We start from the raw sequence: 18,983 nt of genomic DNA, 5'->3' as shown, positions 1-18,983 counted from the left end.
GTGTTTCTTCTCTCCCTCAGGAGGAGAGATCACGGAATTCCCGGTACTTGATTGCCGAGTTAGATAAAAACTGAAGCGAGTTAGGTAGGTGCGACTATGCGAGGCGTAGCCGTCATTAAACACGTCTCGTGTCTCCGACATGGTCACCATTGAAAAGGACACTGACACCCAGCTACCACCGATCCAACCAAGTTAGTTGCGCACGTGCGTGCTCGCTTACTCGCTTGCTTGCTTGCTTGCTTGCTTGCGAAGTAGCAGCTCGTTGTTGTTGTTGTTGTGTTGTTGGCACCTTTAGGAATGCCGCAAATATAGTCGATTCTTGTCGTCGATTCGCGTAGTAGATTCACGTCGTCCATCTTCGAATCCCTCGCGGCGATTTTCGAATCTCTTCTTGCTCGGATCCACCTCGAATACTTTCCCCATATACTAGCAAGACTCAAACGGCTAAACTATTTCGAATGAGTTCTTTAAACGGTACGATCGTAAATCGAATCACAAGAATTGCCGATGTTGTACTTTGCATACAAACGATAAGCTATTCTCGATTTGCTGTGTTCGCGGTAAACGGCAATCGTCTTTTAATCGTAAATACTGGTAAATGGAATTTAATCGTTTAAGGGATCCAAAGCTAAATAAGTCTTAAATCCTGCATTACATTTTCACCTCGCGCGTTAATCTCCTACATGTCGGATTTCGACTAGTTGCGTTTTTTTAAAAGGGGTTCAAAAGAGAATGTCTACATTTTTTGCCCCCCCTTTTACTATTTTAAAAGAACTAGACGGGGAGAATAGATATATACGGACATGCTTACGCTTCGACCTTGTTTTTCTTTTTTCTTTTTAGAAAATACTTTCGAGTTATAAAAGAAACAAAAGAAACCCTCTAAAATATCATAATATGTGTGAATAAAAAAAAGTGGTGCGATAGATCGAAGAAAACGTCGAGAATTAAGTGGAAGTTGTAGAGAGAACCGACACAGCGAGGTCGCTTTGTTTGCGGCGCGTACCGCAATGAGAAACCTCAAGGAACTACCACAGCGGCGCCAGTGTCGTATTGTCGGTGATGGGCGTGTCGAACGGTCGGCGCAGCGCCCAGTTGATTGGCCATCGTATGACGTCATGATTGGGTGCCGACAAAGAAGGGGCGTGTCAAAGGAAGAGTCTCGAGGTGCGCGCGACGCTGCTCGTAAGGCCTCGTACGGCCTCGCCCACCAACGGGAGAGCTTTCCCGTGGGCCGAGCCCGTTGGGACTCGCTGGCACGCCGCTCGTGCCGGCCCTGACACATTCGACAAGCGGCGCCGTAACGGGAAGCAACGCGCGGCTAGGGACCTCGCTTGGAAACGCACTCGAACTGTTCTGCAGCGTGCGACGACGACCACGACGACGTGCTCTCCTCTTCGACAACGACATTACAAATAAGAGAGAGAGAAAGAGAGAGAGAGAGAGAGATAAAGGGAAGAAGAGAACACAAAACCTACGCTCTACTTGGAAGATAGTATACACATATTATTCGACGCACACTTATACATATCCTAAATTTATATGTGCATATTTATACGCGTGAACACGGAACGCAAGATGACTTTATCATCGACTTGACTTCTCAGAACGATCATACGAGTTCTTCCTCCTCAATCGTTCTCATACGTTCCGGAAACGACGAGGAAGACGACGACAAGGACGAGTAAGAAGAGTCTTGGGGAACATTCAAGAAGATCGGAAGAAATTAATAAGACACAGAGACGACATATCGAGTGACAAGTAGTAGAAATAACAATAGTGGTGTTTTTAATAGAGACGATAAAAAAAAGTTTTCGCGGTAATCGAGAGTGATTTTTTTTGGTGAAAGACACGTGAGGGAGTGCGCGATCGATCGTACTCGTGGGAGGTAGAGGAGAACGGGGGTGGTACGGAGAAGGAGGAGGAAGGTGCTAAGCGGCGAATGATCGCGCGCAGCCACGCGGTTTTCGAACTCATATATTTTCTTTTATCAAACGCAACGTGGAAAATTCCTACGATTAAATAACGTGTTATATCTAAGTAAGATAAAAAAACAAAAAAGAGATAGTTAGATCGTCAGGTTGGGGAAGAAATCGGTGAAATTAAAGAAAAAATCGATAAGAGAAACCTATTGGAATTGGAAATCGAATTTCTCTGTGCGAGGAGGAGTAGACATATCCTAAATAGTTTTTGATTGTTATATTTATTCGGTGAAAGAGTGAAAATCGAAGAAGGAAGGCTGTTGCCGCAGGAGAGTCCTTACGGCTTCACAACGCGGTCCGACGAGTGGAGCGGTCTCCTGCCCAGCTCCACGATCGTGGGTGCTGGGGGGTCGCCATGGCTCGGCTTAGGTGCCGCCGGTGGCACCGGGGCTACCACCGGTGGTGGAAGTCCCGTCGAACTCGATGGACACTGGGGACGAAAGCTTTACGGTGCGAGCGTGGCCCCTCCACCCCCGCCACCTCATCATCACCCACGCGCTCCTCTCGTTTTCGCGCCTCAGGACATGAGACAGATACTCAAGGAAGAACCTGTACCACGTGCCTGGCCCCAACCCGCCATTGCCGATAACGGAACGTGAGTATTATCTCTTTTTCTAAATTATCTTCATCTTTTTTCTTTTCTTTTGTTTCGTTTCTTTTGTTTTCTTTTGTTTCGTTTCTTTTGTTTTCTTTTGTTTCGTTTCTTTTGTTTTCTTTTGTTTTCTTTTGTTTCGTTCCTTTTGTTTTCTTTTTGTGTTCATTTGTTTCGCGAAGCCGACGGCAGCAAACAAATGAAGATTTGATTTTGTCATTGTATATTTTGATCTGTATATCTATAACAGATATCGATATCGATTAGTAGATTTTTTCTTGACCTTAAAAATTCAAATAATTGATGTATAAAGAGAATTGTGATTATTAGAAACATTTCTATTAATTGTGTTATTTTGTTGTAAGTTATTATAGTTCGTGCTTTTTTGAGAAATCTCGCGTGCCGTCGGACGGTAAACGTACTGCAACGGGTTTATCTTTGTTTAAAGGAAACAGGATATTAAAGAAATATATTATAATATTACCAGTTTAATTACATTTAAAAACGATTATAATTAAGATAGACTTATTGTTTATTCTCAGAGTCTAATTAAAAAACATGTTTGTATATACATTAGTGTAACGTTACGTTATATTATGAGTCTCAAAAAGTCAAGAGTTTTCTAATTGAACGCTCTCGAATATTTTTGAATATTTGAAAACATTCGATATTTTGGACAAAGGTACTCATCAAAAACTAATAGTAATAAAATGAAAAACGATTACTTTGGAAGTACCTAGTACTGTAACAGGTCAAAATCTAACCGTCCAATTAAAATCAATTTAATGATAAGATAAAAGCAAAACAAATAACACAAGCTTAAATCATTCGAAATGAGAAAGAAAAGAATTTAATATAAAGATGTATATGGACAAATTCTATCTCTCTTTCAAAGATTATATATAAATAATTAGAAGAAAAAAAAGAACTAAATCATAAATTCAAATTATTAACCTGTTCATTATACTTACGTTTATTATATACACACGACAGAAAAAGTTAACTGGTAAATTCACTTATAAAATGAATACTTGACTTATTTCGTTTGTCATTTTACTTGTAAAAAATACGTAGGAATAACAACAAGAAAAAGAAACCAAAATAAAATAAAAAAGAAATAAAAGAAAGAAAGAAAGAAAGAAAGAATGTGTGTTGGTAGCAGGTACCTATATCTAGGTCGATCGCTTTCGTTTCGTTCGTCTTTATCTTCGACGTGTCGGTAGAACTGAAGAGGAGTTTTCGCGTTTTGGTACAGCACGTAGCTGCGTTTGGTGAACGATAAACCGCGCTTTATTGCGAGTTCGCTTAAGGGATTTGTACGACGTGCAAACGACGAAGGCACAGATACGAGGACTCGAGAAGGTAAACCGGCTGGGTTGGCGGCTTCGCTAATCCAATAGCGGTTCTCTCTTAACTAACTCCCCTCCTAGCATGCCGTGACACGGGGACCGACCGGAATCGAGTTAATGTAATTGAGAATTTTAGCGCCTTTCTCTCACTCTTTCCTTTTCTCTTTCTCTTTTACTCCTTCATCTTCTTTTTCTTCTTTTTCTATTACCTTCTCTCTTTCCATCATCCCGCTTCGCACACTTTGCACTTCTCTTTCTCTCTTTTTATTTCTTTCTGTTTTATTTTCTATTTATTTCGCATTCTATTTCACTCGGGCACCCTTTTTTTCTCAACCACTCTTTTCTTCAAAGCCCACCAAATTAAAGCCACCCTTTTTACGAGTTTCTAAATTCTTGCGGTTAACTTCCTCTTTCCTTTCCTTTCCTTTCTTTTCTTTATTTCTTTTCTTTCTTTATTTCAAGATTCTAAATTATAATTTCTGTAATATTTTGTCATCGTATGAAAGAATAAAGAAAGAATAACTCTGGCAAGTCTCGAGAAGAACTACGACGACAACGACAACGACGACGACAAACAAGATTATTCTTTTTCGTTCTCATTGGATTTAAGAAAAGTGCCTCCCTCCTCCTCTTCCACGAGATATTTCTATGCGCGAAACAACGGAAAGACCGGTTCTTCTCGAGACGCTCTTCTACGTTGACTTTCCTGTCGTTGAGAGCCTCAGAAAAGCATCGTTCTCATTTCTAACGAAGATATTCATGAAAAATCATGGGATGTAAGAGAAAAAAATCAAATTATCCAGATAGGCAGGTTGATATATCGTATAACACCAATCTTATTAAGAACAAAAGAATAAACCAACAATAAAATCATCGAAAATACCAGATCAGTCTAAAAATTCTGATTCAGCCTAAAAGAAAATTCGCATATCCATCGACGATTCATCTTCATTCGAAAAGTTAATTGGTACAATGTTGTTTATCTAATTTTCGTCAAGTGTTTTAAGGAAAGTTTAGAAAAGGGTGGGGGTTGGGGGAACGTTAAACGTCAGGCTCGTCTCGTAGGGTGTCTTCGTAATAGAAAGTCGACGCTTTTGAAGAAAGTTTTCGCGTTCCTTGGTAACGTCGTTCCATTCTACGGGGAAAGAGAGTCAGTCACACTGTGTAGCTAACAGGAGAGGAGAGGGTACTACCAAAGGACCGTGGATGAACAAAATGAGAATGAGAGAGAAAGATAGTGGGACTCGCGAAGCTGTTTTAAAACTCCCGGCAAACAGGCATAAACTCTCGCGCTTTTTAAAAAGCCCTAAAAAAGTTAGCTGCCTAATGAAGCAGTAAACCACCGCGAACTCGACGAGGAAACGGGACCGGACCGGGGTGAGGTAAGGTATGGTGAGGTGTTGTCGTGTGTGCGAGAGGAAAAAAAAAATAAAAACGATGGACTTTTCCTGCGGCTTCTTTTTTTTTTATCTTTTTTTCTATGTTCCTCTCTCTTTCTCTCTCGTTCCACTTATTCCGTGGAAATGAAGGTGTACAAAACGGACTCATAGAAGAAGAAGAAGAAACTTTCTCCCCTCCTTTTATTTCTTCTTCTTCTTCTTATTTTTTTTTTTATATCCTCGAAGTTAATGATTTTAAGGTAGCCCCGAACGAGATAGATTTATTTTTCATCCCCTATCCACCCCTCCCCAAAGTGTAGTTGATAAGAAACGATGAACAGAGAGATAGGAAAAGAGGGGGTTGGTGAGTTGGCGGTGGGTGAGACGCATTTTTGTAGTTGGTAGAAATATAGTCGAGGCCAAAACGCGATAATAAATTAAAGTGGGTGAGAGAGAAGGAGTAACGGTGCCGGGCTACCGGCGAATTACATTCGGATATATTACAAATTGCTCATTATCTCGGCGCGCATTATGAATCACAGTGGCGGTGGTGGTGGTGGTGGTGGCCGCGTGAGCGTAAATAGACTGCGCTTCGGCTAACTCGTAATAACTAACGCCCCGGTGGTGTGTGCATTAACTGCGGATTTATTGTAATTCTCCGCGATTGCTTTATCCACGAATTCGTATCCATAACCGCGGGCTTGTATTATCCGCGTATTTCCTCCATAATGCACGCTCCTGCAAATAGCATAGGTCGCATTTCGCGATTCCCAGAGACAACAATGCCATCGAATACTACTACAATGTATCGATCAATATCCGATTTCGTATGATGATCGTGTCTATTCGTATATATTTTTAAATATATAAGACAAAATATTAAGTACAATATATTCATTTTATCTTCAATTTAATTAATCATAATTTATATGTCTCTATTTCTTCTTTTTTTCTTTTTTTTTCGGTCACGGAATCTCTTCTTTCGGAAAAAAAGCGGAGTCTCGAGTTTTTAACCCAAATACTAACTATCCATGCGGTTGGTAAATGCTAGACATTTTAAAAGGTGATGGATGGCATCGCACCCCTGAGACTTAACCGAATAATAATTGTACGTTCAGGTGCAGGCGCGATAGAACTGCCAAGCTCGTTTCCACCCTTCCCTTCCTCTCCGATTGGTTATCCTTTGTTATGCTCTCCCATCGCATCTGCGTTTGTATATTGGCCTGTTGTAAAGCAACCAACAGCTACGAATTTTCTGCTATTCTTTGTAAAGAACTTTTTCACCGAATCGTGACACACAAACCCGAATTTTCTATTTTAACCTAAAAGAAAATGATATTTCGGATCATCATAAATCACTTGAAAAAATTTGTCTAATCATGCTCATCAAATTGTTACCTATTTGTTCGAAACATTTCTACAGGCTCGAATTTACTGTAAACAATTTTACTAATTTTTTCATTAGAATATATTCAAACCTTTTTTGTGCGCGAATAAACGAATAAGAAAAGAAAGGAAAAAGAAAAAAAAGAATAGAAATAAGTAGTCTATGTAAAAATGATAATATGTGGTTGCTCCGTGATAGGAATGTAGGAACAACGAAAACAGTGCCGTGGGGTAGGAAAGGCATCACAGGTGTGTATGGGGGTGAAAGCAACGAGATGCCCGTTATCTGGTTGTGCCGGAAAATGGGAAACGCGCGAGGCAAATTGTACGCGCGAATCGAGCCTGTAATTATCACCTTGGCGTCGATCGCCAGACAAAACGGGACACAACATACACAAAAGCATGTGTATAAACGCACGCATGTATTTATGCACGTATGCACGCACCTATGCACACGCACGTGCTACAGCCCGTACCACAGCCACGCGCGTAAAGCATAACCGACCATAAACGTGGCCACGCAGAATACCACCCTCCTCTACACGAGGAACGAAATGACGCGAAAAATAGCCGCTTAATAGAGGAATATTGGCGGAAAGTGCTCTCCCGCCGCGTGATTATAATTATTTCGGCCTGGGAAATTGCCTCTTGACCGCACGAATTTTCTGCCGCACGCACAGGCGGCAATAGGATACCTCTACAAATTTCTGCAATATTATTTTTTTCTCTATTTTTGTTAGAATCTTTTATTCTTTCCTTTCATATACAAATATTTTCTAATAAGTAATAATATGTAATGATTGATTTTCGATTCGTACGATTGGTATTTTCTTTTTTTTATGCATGACTTGAAACAACTGGTGAGGGTTAAAAAAAAGTTCTTGTAATCGTGGTTTAGATTTTCATATAAGGTAGTAGCCGTGAAAAAATGTATTCGATGCAAGTAGATGATAAGGGGGTCTATCGTGCGGAATAGTCATCATTCGCTACGCAAAGTAGGGAAGAAAACCCTCCCGGGTCGTGCACAACCACGCATATTTGCGCAACTGACTTATCGATGGTATGTCCCTGGTCATCCGACTGCGAAACAACCACGCGAATCTTTGTTAGATAACCACGAGAAACAATGTAGTAAGTGATAAATTTGTTTAAAATAGAAAGGATGACAAATAAAACAAAAAGAAAATAATCCTGACAATGAAATACAATGTATTCGTGAAAAAGTACACCTGACGGTGAATATAAAATGAGGAACGATCCGTTTAAAATAAAACGTTGCCAAAACTCTTAACAGATTTTAAAAAAAGCTGATCAATTTTTTCTAACAATTATTAATTATCATTATTTGTAATCAATACAATGAATGAAAATTCTTATCAACATAAATAATAATACAAAAATGAAATCAGTATAATATTAAAGAATCTATTCTTTCTCTACCTATAGGGAAGAGTTTAAGCGTGCACGATAGGTGATAATGCCAACGGTGTGGCAGAGGACGTGGCCACACGTTATATAGGAATTGGTGCATGGCGAACGGGCCAAAATAATCGGACGTCGAGAGTTATGGGGCGCGAACCGGCGGCCGGTTAATCAGCCACCGATAATTATCGACACGGGCAGTACATCACTCCCCTACCCAGCCCTCCTCGCAACCCTACCATCCTACTACGTAGCGTTGGTTGCAGCACAGTTCCACCCTTCCGTTACTCCTACCTACCCCTCTACCCCGTGGTCCTCCTCTTCCTCCTGTTGTGCCAGCCCTCACGAACCGTTCGCAAAACCCCTTGCAATTTTCCCGCTCCTACCTCCCAAACTTCCCAAACCTCCACCCCCTCTTCCTCTTCCTCTTCCTCTTCCACCCCCTAGTTCTCGCACTCTCGCGGCGCCGTGACAAACGCATCGCCGATACCATCATTTATTTCGCAAATGTGCTGCAAAACTGCCGCTATTCATTTTCGGTCCAGTCGATTCAGTTTTCCGCTCGGAGAGTCCGATGCGGTACCGTGCGACCACCTCTCCCTTCCTCCCTTCCATCCCTTTCTCGTACCAACAACCCCCCGTCGATCGGTCTCTCGACGGTTTTATCGTTGAGCGATTTCTCCGTGGTGCATTTCCAACGTGTATACGCTTATCGTGTTACAGATCCAAGATCTTGTTCGATAGATAAGGAATTGAAGATTTAAACAGCATCTAATATTTTTGTTTTGTACAAAACTTTGAATTTAAAACCCTTTGTATGTTATTAATGCAAATATAAGTTCAGCGAATGCTATCTGCATGAACTAAGAACGCGTGTTGTATGCGTTTGTTTGGATTTTACGATACTTAAAAGTCCGCAGTTTAATATTTACATACAATGATTGAAAATGCACCGTGACTATAATTATCCCGAGAAATAATTAGGTTGTTCTTGAGACGAGTTAAGGATCACGCGACACGTGAAAACCGAGCAAATTAGCGGGCATGAAAGAATAGAAAAGAGAAAAGGGAAAAGAAGAGAAGAAAAGAGAAGAGAAAAGAGGAGAACGAAAGCGCATTAAATTCGAGAACGAGTCGCTTGTTAGCAGAGGTTTAAATATGCAAGTGGTTGACTTAATTGCGAGAGAAGGTGCTACGATCGGGCTTCACTTCGTTCTCGTGAAAAAGAAATCGACCGAGCTTGGTTTTGTTTAGACACCGTTAAACGAGACACGAAAAGACGAAAAAACGGGGGTGGGGTGGATATCTCATAAGAATTTTATACGTCAGATTTAATCGTCGAAAAAGTAATGCAAATTTTGTAAAACCTTTTTCACGCACGTGAAGATAAATGATGATACGTTTCTTTTTGTTTCTGAACAATACATGTTCAAAGTGTTTTTTAAGTTTCTCGATCAAAAGATGCACGATTAATCGATCGTTCGAAAATTGAAATTCTATGGGTAAAAGTTCCGTTTCCCTTTTACCTGAGAGGAAGGATACACGAAAAGGGAAATTCTCTTGCCATTACTCAAAGATGGCATTGGAGTCCGGTGGTCTAATCTCGGCACATGAGACCTTAATGGGATTTTAAGGCGTCATAGACACCTGCGTCGCAACCTTCAGTCTCGTTTGTCTTTCCTCTACAACACATTTTACTTAGACATTTTCTTATTTTGCACGAAAACATTCGACGCGACGTGACGTTTAATCGTCTAACTCAAATTCACATTCCCCCATGCATGTGTTTTAAACAATTATTATTAACGATTAAATAAGTTGTTTTTGTTTGTTAACAGGGTATGCGTCGCTAAGGCAAATTTCGAGAAACAACCGCCAAGTAATTTGAGGAAGAGTAATTTCTTTCATTTCGTCATAGCCCTTTTCGATCGTCACGAACAACCAATCGAAATCGAGAGGACATCGTTCATGGGATTCGTCGAGAAGGATCAGGTAAAATTCTATTACACGCTCGTTAAAGATTATTAAAACATTACTAATAAGTAGATATACGAGTCTCTCTATTTTACGATAATAATCAAAACTAATGAACTTGTTCTTTACCGAGATAACTTTCTCTAAAGTTTCTCTTTCATAAAGATTGAATAAATATTTCGACATTTATTAAACGAACATAATATATACCCTATATGCGTTGCTATAATACAAGATATTATAAAACGAAAAGAAATAAGAAAAGAATGAAAGAAAGAAAGAACGGAGAAAAGTTCGCGAAAGCGAGAAAGTAGAAAATTCGAATCGAACTACGACGAGGACGGTGGTGAAGGGAGGGGGTGGGGGTGGTTTTCCCGAAGGACAAGAGGAAAAAGGAGACGAGGCCCTTTATGACATCGGGGAATATCGTGCAAGCGTACGCTTATCTCGATAATTGCCGTTTCCATTGGATGGGGGGTGAGTTGGGGGGGTGTATAAGGTGGAAAGGGTGACGTCAAATATTAAACGGATCCTCTTCTATGTGTATACATATCGATAGTCCGCACGCCGTACACCATGCGGAAGCACACCTACCTCTACCAGCTTTTCCAGCAATTAGTCGGACAGGCGAAAATCCATTGGCCGTTTGAGAAATGGCTCTGGAAGAACACGTTTCTCTTACGCGTTCCTGGTCACGCGAGAGAACACCATACGAACGAACGAACGAACGAACGATGGAATAATAAAGAGTCCACGATGGTGGCACCTTTTAACTCTCTCCCCTTCCTTTTCCTTCCTTCCTTCGATCAAAGATTAGAAAACGCGTCGCGCGAGACCGATAGGGGTGCTCGAAGGATTATATGCGTTCGTTATTAAGCGTCTCTCTCTAACACTCGTGCATTAAATGTCCGCAATCTACAAATTACTTCGAAGCTTCTCGCCTGCCTAACTTTTTTTCCCATTTTTTCTCTTTCTTTCTTTTTGCATTTTTTTCGTCCATTCCCCTCGAGCGTTATAAAATTCGTCACACGTTTATATATCGTAGGAATCTAAATCTATCTATCTTCCTTTATTTAGTATATTATTCGTTCGTATCTTTTCTATTCGTTTCGATAATAAATATAAAGTCGTACAAAATACTCTTGGTAATGGGTTATTTAGTTCGTTGAAAAAAATTCAACTAGTGTTGTATTATATATATATCTATATGTAGGTTGTATTGATAGAAGTGATTATCTTAGCTACTTCATTTCTTTGAAATAAATACTTGTAGATGTTAGAAAACGTATATATCTCGTTATTACTAGCCTCGATCACTGAGATTTAATGGTCTCCCTCTTGAATCGCTTCTTCTTTCTATTATTTCTACGCAGAGACATCCGGTCGACATGAAGAGTATATAAATAATGGCTATTTGATTGAGGACTGGTTTTATTCTCGCGATTTATCTCGCGGTGATCTCCGGTTCCCGAAAGAATGCTATTTCTCTACTGCACACTACGAACAAACATACAAACGAACGAATGAACGATTGTCAATCGCGATCGGTCATCGTTACGGGTCCACTTTCCGTTGATCAATTAGTATGGCTGTTTAAGGAAAAATTCAATCGGTGACGTTGCAGCCTTTGATTTCGCGATTGCGTAAAAGAAATCGTTAAATGGCGGAATATAACCGGCCGGACAAACGACTTTTCGGATTTGCCATGGAATATTTCGTTCGTGATTTTCCTCTCCTCGTCTGGTCAAAATGGAGAAGACACGGTCTATGTGCGTTGTTGCTACATACGTGACTATCGAACGATAGAAGAAGAAAGAAATGGAGAGAGAGATAGGTATACTATATACCCATACGTATGGATGTCGATACGTTTACCAGAACTCTCGTGTTTTTCTCCCTTTTCCAGTTTTTTTCTCTTCTCTTGCACGATCGCCACGCCTGTCACGTTTGTGTAAGCTATCGGCGAATGTTGATTCTCGGATATGTTTATCCGTCATTTATCATAGACGCGGTAGGTGGCTCGAAAGAACGGGCATCGTTAACATTTTTACGAATAAACGTCAATAGCTTGGTATACACGTGTACGTTTAAGATGATATGTCGTAACCGACCACGAGAAAGATATCAATCTTAGATAGATAGATACATACATACATATATGCGGTATCTAAAAGGAAATAGAGACAGAGAAAGATAAAACAAACGAACGAACAAACAAACAAACAAATACAAAAAAAAAACGGACAAATATTCGCATTCGTTCTTGCATTTGACGTGTTAATCTTTCATGCTCGCGGAATGCTTTCATTTCATTTCCAACATCTTCCTTCTTTACTCTCAGGATTTTCTAAAAAAACGTTTTATACTTGGCTATAATTTTACTGAAAGAACGTTCATGATCAAATTTTGAGACAATCTAATACAGAATTTCAAGAAGAGTCGATATAAATTATCGATACGTATGTAATATCGATATATGACCTCCCAAATTTGAACTCAGCCCTCCGGGGTATATCGTCGAGGTTACACTGTCTCTTTTTCTTTCCTTTAAACTCTTCCTCTCACTTTTCGTCTGCTTCTATGCCTCAGGGTAACGAGGTGCACCCTCTAATAAATCTATCCACCATAAATCGTCGACTAATTCGACAGGACGGCGCGTGGAAAGTAGTCGAATTCGCTCGACTATGGAAGATCGTTGATTTAAGAAGACCGAAAATTGTTGGTTATCGTCTAACACATATATTAACGGTGATCGTTCTTCTCCCAATCGATGAATCTTTCGTGTAATCCATTATTCTCGTTGTACAATATTTTTCTTTTTATTTTTACATAATATGTAAGTGTAACAACGTGCACGTTACCATCCACCCTACTACCAACATGAGGAGTCTCTCACACACGTGTATAATTCACGCGACAGGAATGCTCGTATCGCGTGGCCTCCCTATTAATTAGGGTCGTGAACCGTGACCATACATCAACCCCTCGTGGCCCGGTACACCTTGCCCTCCCTTCGACCACCCTATCTATCCTCCCCCTCGATGATAGAAACATTTGCATATTTTCAAAAGCCTCAGTCGCGTTAGAAATTTTTATTCTTACCAGAATCATTTTGAATATCATTAAATTAAATCATGTGGTTGGGGATAATGAATGAAATGAATTTATATATGTGAACATTGTTACGTAGAATAATGAAGCTCTCTATACAAGGAGGATGATCGAGATATACCCGTTTTCGTTGCAATTTGTGTTGTTGAAAATAATTAAATACTGAGTACGATAATTCTGCACGAGGGCAGCGCTGGTGTTCAGAAGTTCAGATTTAAATACGTGTGATTTTATAAATAAACAAATAGTTGTATTTGATGCTTTTGTATTAATCATTAAGCCTTAATTTAAATTAAGGATTAATTAAAGGATTAGGATTTATTTTCTTACAGCTCAACAACAGGTTATTTTATATTGTTGATTTTGTGGTTTACTGTTTAAGGTAACTGGCAATTACATTTTACACGCAGTATTATTCATTTTTATACTAATTGAGTTAAAGATAAATTAAATTCCATTTCACAAATTTTTTATGATGATTTATCGACATTTTTTTCATGCTATTGTTATTTTTTCTTGACTTTGTGATATCATAACCAATTAATCAAGCGAATCGACGCGCTCTCTAGTGGCAATAGAAATCATCATCTCATTGTGTATATCGTAGCCATATTTATAACACTGCGATCGTCCTCCTTGTATATAGGCTTCGTGCGTAGAATAATGAATGTTAAAGTCATTTGTTTGACATTTCTCGTTTGATTTTCGCAATGATTTTTAGAAGAGGTACAAAGTACGAAGAATTCTGGTGAAACTCGTGTAAAAGAACGTATCGTTTCTTCTCGTACGCGTGCCGATTCCCGGAAACGGGCGGCCTAGGTAAATACAGTGGGTCTCGCGTTCAATCCACCTCCGATCCGCTTTTTCTTCGTGTTTAATTAAAAAGTAGTCGTCGAGTTAGAGTAGTAGAGAGAGAGTCGATCGGATAAACCGTGCGTATATACCTGATTAACGTCGCTCGTACACTCGGCCAGCGAATTTCGAGATTAATGGTCACGAGACGTTGAGTTGTGACGTGAAACAAGCCTTAATACGTACTCGATCTTTACAAAGCAAAAACAAAAGAAATAAAGAGAGAGAGAGAGGGAAATAAAGAAAAAGAGAAAGGTTGAGTTTCATTATTATACGTCGAGAGTCTCTAATTTGTTAAACAATCTTTTTTCTTTCTTGTTATCTCATATCTCAAGAGTTTAAGTTAAGTATCGTTGAAAAGTTTCGATCTTAATTTAACGTAACCACAAATTCTAAATATCTATCAATATTTTCATATCGTAATTATGGACAAACGACGAGGATGACTGGATCGTCATTAATAAAATGAAGCTTTTAGAAGCACGATAGAGCAACGTCGAAGGTCGTCGTGGTAATTACGTTAATTCGACGTAAAATCGATCTCAACTCGATTATTCCAGCTCTCGGCGTCGTTTCTGTCCACGAGAAGTCATGGTTGTTTCTCAAAAAGTAATGCTCGTGTGCATAGACAAGGAACGAGATAGTCAGAGAGAGAGATAGAGATAGAAAGTGAACAAGATACAAGAGTGGTTGGATGATAAAATAATAGTAGTATTAGTAGTAACAGTAGTGGTGGTGGTTGTTGTTGTTGTTGAAAATGCATTACCGCGAGCTCTCATGGCATATGGCAGGGTGCACGCATGACTCGTCAACGAAGCAGCACGATAATTATGCATCGCACGCCACGCGATACGTAATGGCACGGCTCTTACCGGCGCATCAAGAAATTAATAATTAGCGTGAGGCGGTAGACGGGTAGCTAACCATCGTCACGGCGTTCCTCGTTCTAATATCGTTACGTCACAATGCACTTAATTAAAAAAAGAGGCATGGAAGGATGGAGAAGGGCTCATTGAATCGAAGGATCGGACACCCTTTTACCGTCTTATCTACTTTCCATTCCTTATATTTCTTTTCAAATCTTAATCTCTTGTAACAATGCATATATAATGTAATCACATTATCGAATATATTATATTTATACCACTAAATGTTAAGGTACATAGTTAGTTAATTGTTTATTTATTGAAATGCATGTTATTTCTGTTCCAGGAATCTGAGGGCCAAAAGACGAACAATGGGATACAATACAGTCTACATCTGCTCTATTCGAACGGTTAGTTTCATTTCTTTTTCATCTTAGATCATAGATCAGTCCGAATCGATTCGTAAACGGTCAGCAACGTTATTACCGAAGTGATGAAAAGGAAGAGGGAGGGTTAAAGGAAGTAGAGGCAAATAGTAAGAGCAGTAGAGGGAGTAAAGGGGAGAGAGAATGAGGTTGAGGCGGAGGAGAGGGTGGGTTTGGTTCGGAAGGAAAAGGAGTAGTACGTAATAGCCCCATTCGAAGCGACGATGACGGGCCATCAACATTCCACGCGGACACCCGGTCTCTTAGGGCCGCTAAAAAGCACAGGAACTCTTTGGTGGCTGCGGTCCGCAACAGAGACATATTTTACGTCACTGCCTCGGCCACCAGGGCAAAAAGGTTTCAGCTTCCGTTCTGAAGAAGTTGGATGCGTGCGTACACCGGAGAGTGGCTCTGGGCGCACGAACTTCGTAGGGCCGAAAATGGGAGGAAGGGAAAAAAGAGAGAGAGAGAGAGAGAGAGAGAGAGAGAGAGAGAGAGAGCTAACAAAACGATGAGAAAAAAGAAAGAAACAGAGCGGATTGAAGAAGTGAAGAGAATGATTTGGAGGTGGTCCTGTTGAAGTAAGTATCTGGACAAACAGTAAGACTGGGGATAGTAGCAGCAGACCCTTAAAAACGAGCTCGCATTATGAACATATTAAAAAGGGGTCTGTAAGGCGCTATCCACGGGACTCCGTCGAGAGAGAGTTTTTCATCCCATATACGCCATCTCCGATCTACTCCAACAGAGTCCAACAGTAGATATCCGTTGGCTAACTTCATCGAAGCTCACTTTATCCTTCTTCCTGTAGTTTCGTTTCTTTCTGGTTTCTTCTCATTCTTTTTCTTCTTTCTCTTACTCTTTCTCTTTCTCTCTTTCTTTCCCTCTTTATTTTCTTCTTGCTCATCGAATGTCCTTTCTTTTCCTTCCGTCCATACCACGATTCCTTCTTGTCTCTCGTCGACTTCAGGATCCGATCAATCAATGCGAGATTTTTGCGTTGGCAGGCCTGACTGAGGGGCCGCCCTGCCATCTATGGGCACTAAAACGTGTTGCCAACATCGCGAACAAGAAACAACTAACTGTTGCAAAGTAAGGAATATCAACGCTTGCCCCTTAAAGATCTCGCGGTTCATCCTCCACCTCCTCCACCTTCTTTCTTTTCCCTTTTTGTTTTTTCCTTTCCTTTTTTTGTCAAGTACAACGGTCTTTCCGTGAGATTTTGAGAAAGATCAAGAACAAAGTCGGCATTCAACTGGATTGACAACTTTCGTATAGTTTTGAAAATGAATTGGAAGTATATCAAATAAACGTAAGATTAGAAAATGTTCAATCTTAAGGACAGACAAATGTGATGAATGGCCCTTTCGAATCCATTCTTGTTGATACGAATTTATATATGTGATTTATAATATTCTCACGCATACAACACACACAGAGAGAGACACAGAAGATGAGAAAGAGAAATACATCGGACTCGTTTGTGATCCAAACGTGCTGGTTTATAAAAGTTTCATGCACGAAATGCTTTCGACGTGCTTGCTTGCTTCCTCTCTTGGATGAAGAGGAGAAAGAAGAAGAAGAAGAAGAAGGAGGAAGAGGAGGAGGAGGAAGAGGACAGACAAATTGACTCGCGTCTTCGCGGCTGCCGACGATGAACGTTCGTCAGAAGTCAACAGACACCCAGGAGGAGGTGTCTGCGTGTCATCACCGATTTCTCTCTGTCTCTCTTTGACTCTTCTCTCATCCGACCAATAAATCTATAATTAAATATTAAATAAGGAGCGCAAGATGCCGTCACTCGTTGACGACAGATCCGCTCCATATCGGGCCCTTGCCCTTTTTGTCATCTCGATTCCCTTCTTCTTTCCACTCCTCCCCTCCTCTTCCCCATGCACCGTTCTTCTCGGTTCTGTTCGATCTAAGAGTAAAGGAAAGAGAAAGAAAGAGAAATAAAAAAGAAAAGAGAGAAACAAGGATAGCTTTCGTCGGCGAGACACGGAGGAACGATCGGAACGAGATATCCACAGAGACTATGTGTGTGTGTGTGTATATGTGAGAGAGAGAGAGAGAGAGGAGAGGAGAGGAGAGGCAAGAGAAGGGAAGGCTGCCCGTTTCGCGTTCTCCTCTGAACGTACCGAGGAATATGAACTCCAAGTAATAAGACAACGAAGGACTATTAAGGATATAGGATTGATCGTGAAGATATATAGAATCCCATGATACGACTTTGATGAGAAAGATAGAAAGAGATAGAAATAGTTGAACAAGCGTGCATTTTTTCTTTTTCTCCTTGTTCATTCCCATTTTTACATCCTTCAAACTTGGTCGCCTAGTTATGCTAATGCATCCTGACGAAGACTTATCTGCCTCTGAGACAGCACAGCGGGATACGACACTCGATTCCTCTTCTTATCCAACTTCTTCGTCATGCTACTTCACTTAGTGTGTAAGAGTGGTAACGCTCAGATACACACGATCGCGATTTGTACCTCGGTATGCCGAGAATGCAGAACTTAATACTATCCGAAATAACTCGTTAATTCTATTATATTCGATTATAAGACAGAGATAATGGTTTTGCATTCGTGGAATAATCGAATCATTTCTGTTCAGCCAAATAAGATTTCATTTGCGTTTCATTGGAAGAATCTTTACATTTGTAGCAGGTTAAAAATGAAATTGAAATAAATTATAATTTACAGAGTTCGTGAAACATCTAACTGTTTCAGGAAAATAATAGAATTTCAGAATTTTTCAGAATTTTTCGGACTTTTTCGGAATTTTTCGGAATTTTTCGGAATTTTTCGGACTTTTTCGGAATTTTTCGGAATTTTTCGGAATTAGAATAAAATATCGTGCATCATAAAGGTTAACAACTGCAAAGGATCGATCACTTTAGTTTTCTTTCGGCATTGGTAAATCCTGAGACGAAGCATAGGTTGGTATCTGTGCCCGTAAACCGGAGCACAGCTAGGAAGGTAACTTTCGGTAAAGCCGCGACGCTTTCTCGAGGTAATTTGTGAGCTAGTTTCGAACGGAGTATCGTAATCCGTAGTAACGTTATGCGGCGCGGATTCTCTAGTCCGTATCTCCCGGCGGGTCCTAGGAGTCTTATGTTGGGATTACTTGGCTTACCGGACACGCGAGGCCGGAAGCCACGCAGGGTGTCTGTCCGAAATACTCTCTGGGATTACTCCCTTGCTAAAGGAGGAGAAGGTAAGATAAAGCGAGAAAGCGAGAGAAAGAGAAAGAGAAAGAGAGAGAATATAACGAAGGAAACGTTCCTCGAAGTTAGAAGAAAAGAATTCAATTTGGATATGGTGTTTTTAAGGATAAAATCGAATTCGAAAAGAGGAAAAATATAAGATCGGTACTTAGTCGAAAAATATGTTTCTCATACTGTTAGAAATGGACAAACATTGGTAATCGTTAGAATCGTGCGGGAATCCCGCTAGCCTCGGCATCCTTTTGCCGTTTCAGGTACATCTTGATGGCATCGATACATCTAGTCAAACATGATACACTCGCCGTTGTCATCTTCGTACGTTGCACAATCGCGAATAGATCATCGTATCGATAATTATTATATGGGAATGATTCTAGGATATTGGATTTTAAAGAAAAAGTGAACGAGAATAAAAA

At 40.2% G+C, this 18,983-nt stretch overlaps 1 protein-coding gene across 2 annotated transcripts in view; it reads left to right on the top strand.

The window, feature by feature from the left end:
- The first annotated feature begins 1,235 nt into the window (after positions 1 to 1,235).
- LOC106791044 (transcription factor collier) overlaps positions 1,236 to 18,983 on the top strand; it is an 80,337-nt gene continuing 62,589 nt past the window's right edge. For both annotated transcript variants that reach the window (XM_014756393.1, XM_014756392.1), the window contains exons 1-3: positions 1,236 to 2,577; positions 9,949 to 10,102; positions 15,260 to 15,323. In XM_014756393.1, the coding sequence (XP_014611879.1) occupies positions 2,507 to 2,577; positions 9,949 to 10,102; positions 15,260 to 15,323 (289 nt within the window). In that variant the 5' untranslated portion in view covers positions 1,236 to 2,506. The remainder of the gene's footprint in view (positions 2,578 to 9,948; positions 10,103 to 15,259; positions 15,324 to 18,983) is intronic.

Source organism: Polistes canadensis, unplaced genomic scaffold (genome assembly GCF_001313835.1).
Source record: "Polistes canadensis isolate GaletaPanama2010 unplaced genomic scaffold, ASM131383v1 scaffold_280, whole genome shotgun sequence".
NCBI lineage: Eukaryota > Metazoa > Arthropoda > Insecta > Hymenoptera > Vespidae > Polistes > Polistes canadensis.
Note: the sequence above shows the minus strand (reverse complement) of the source record. Positions and strands in the feature narration are given on the sequence as shown.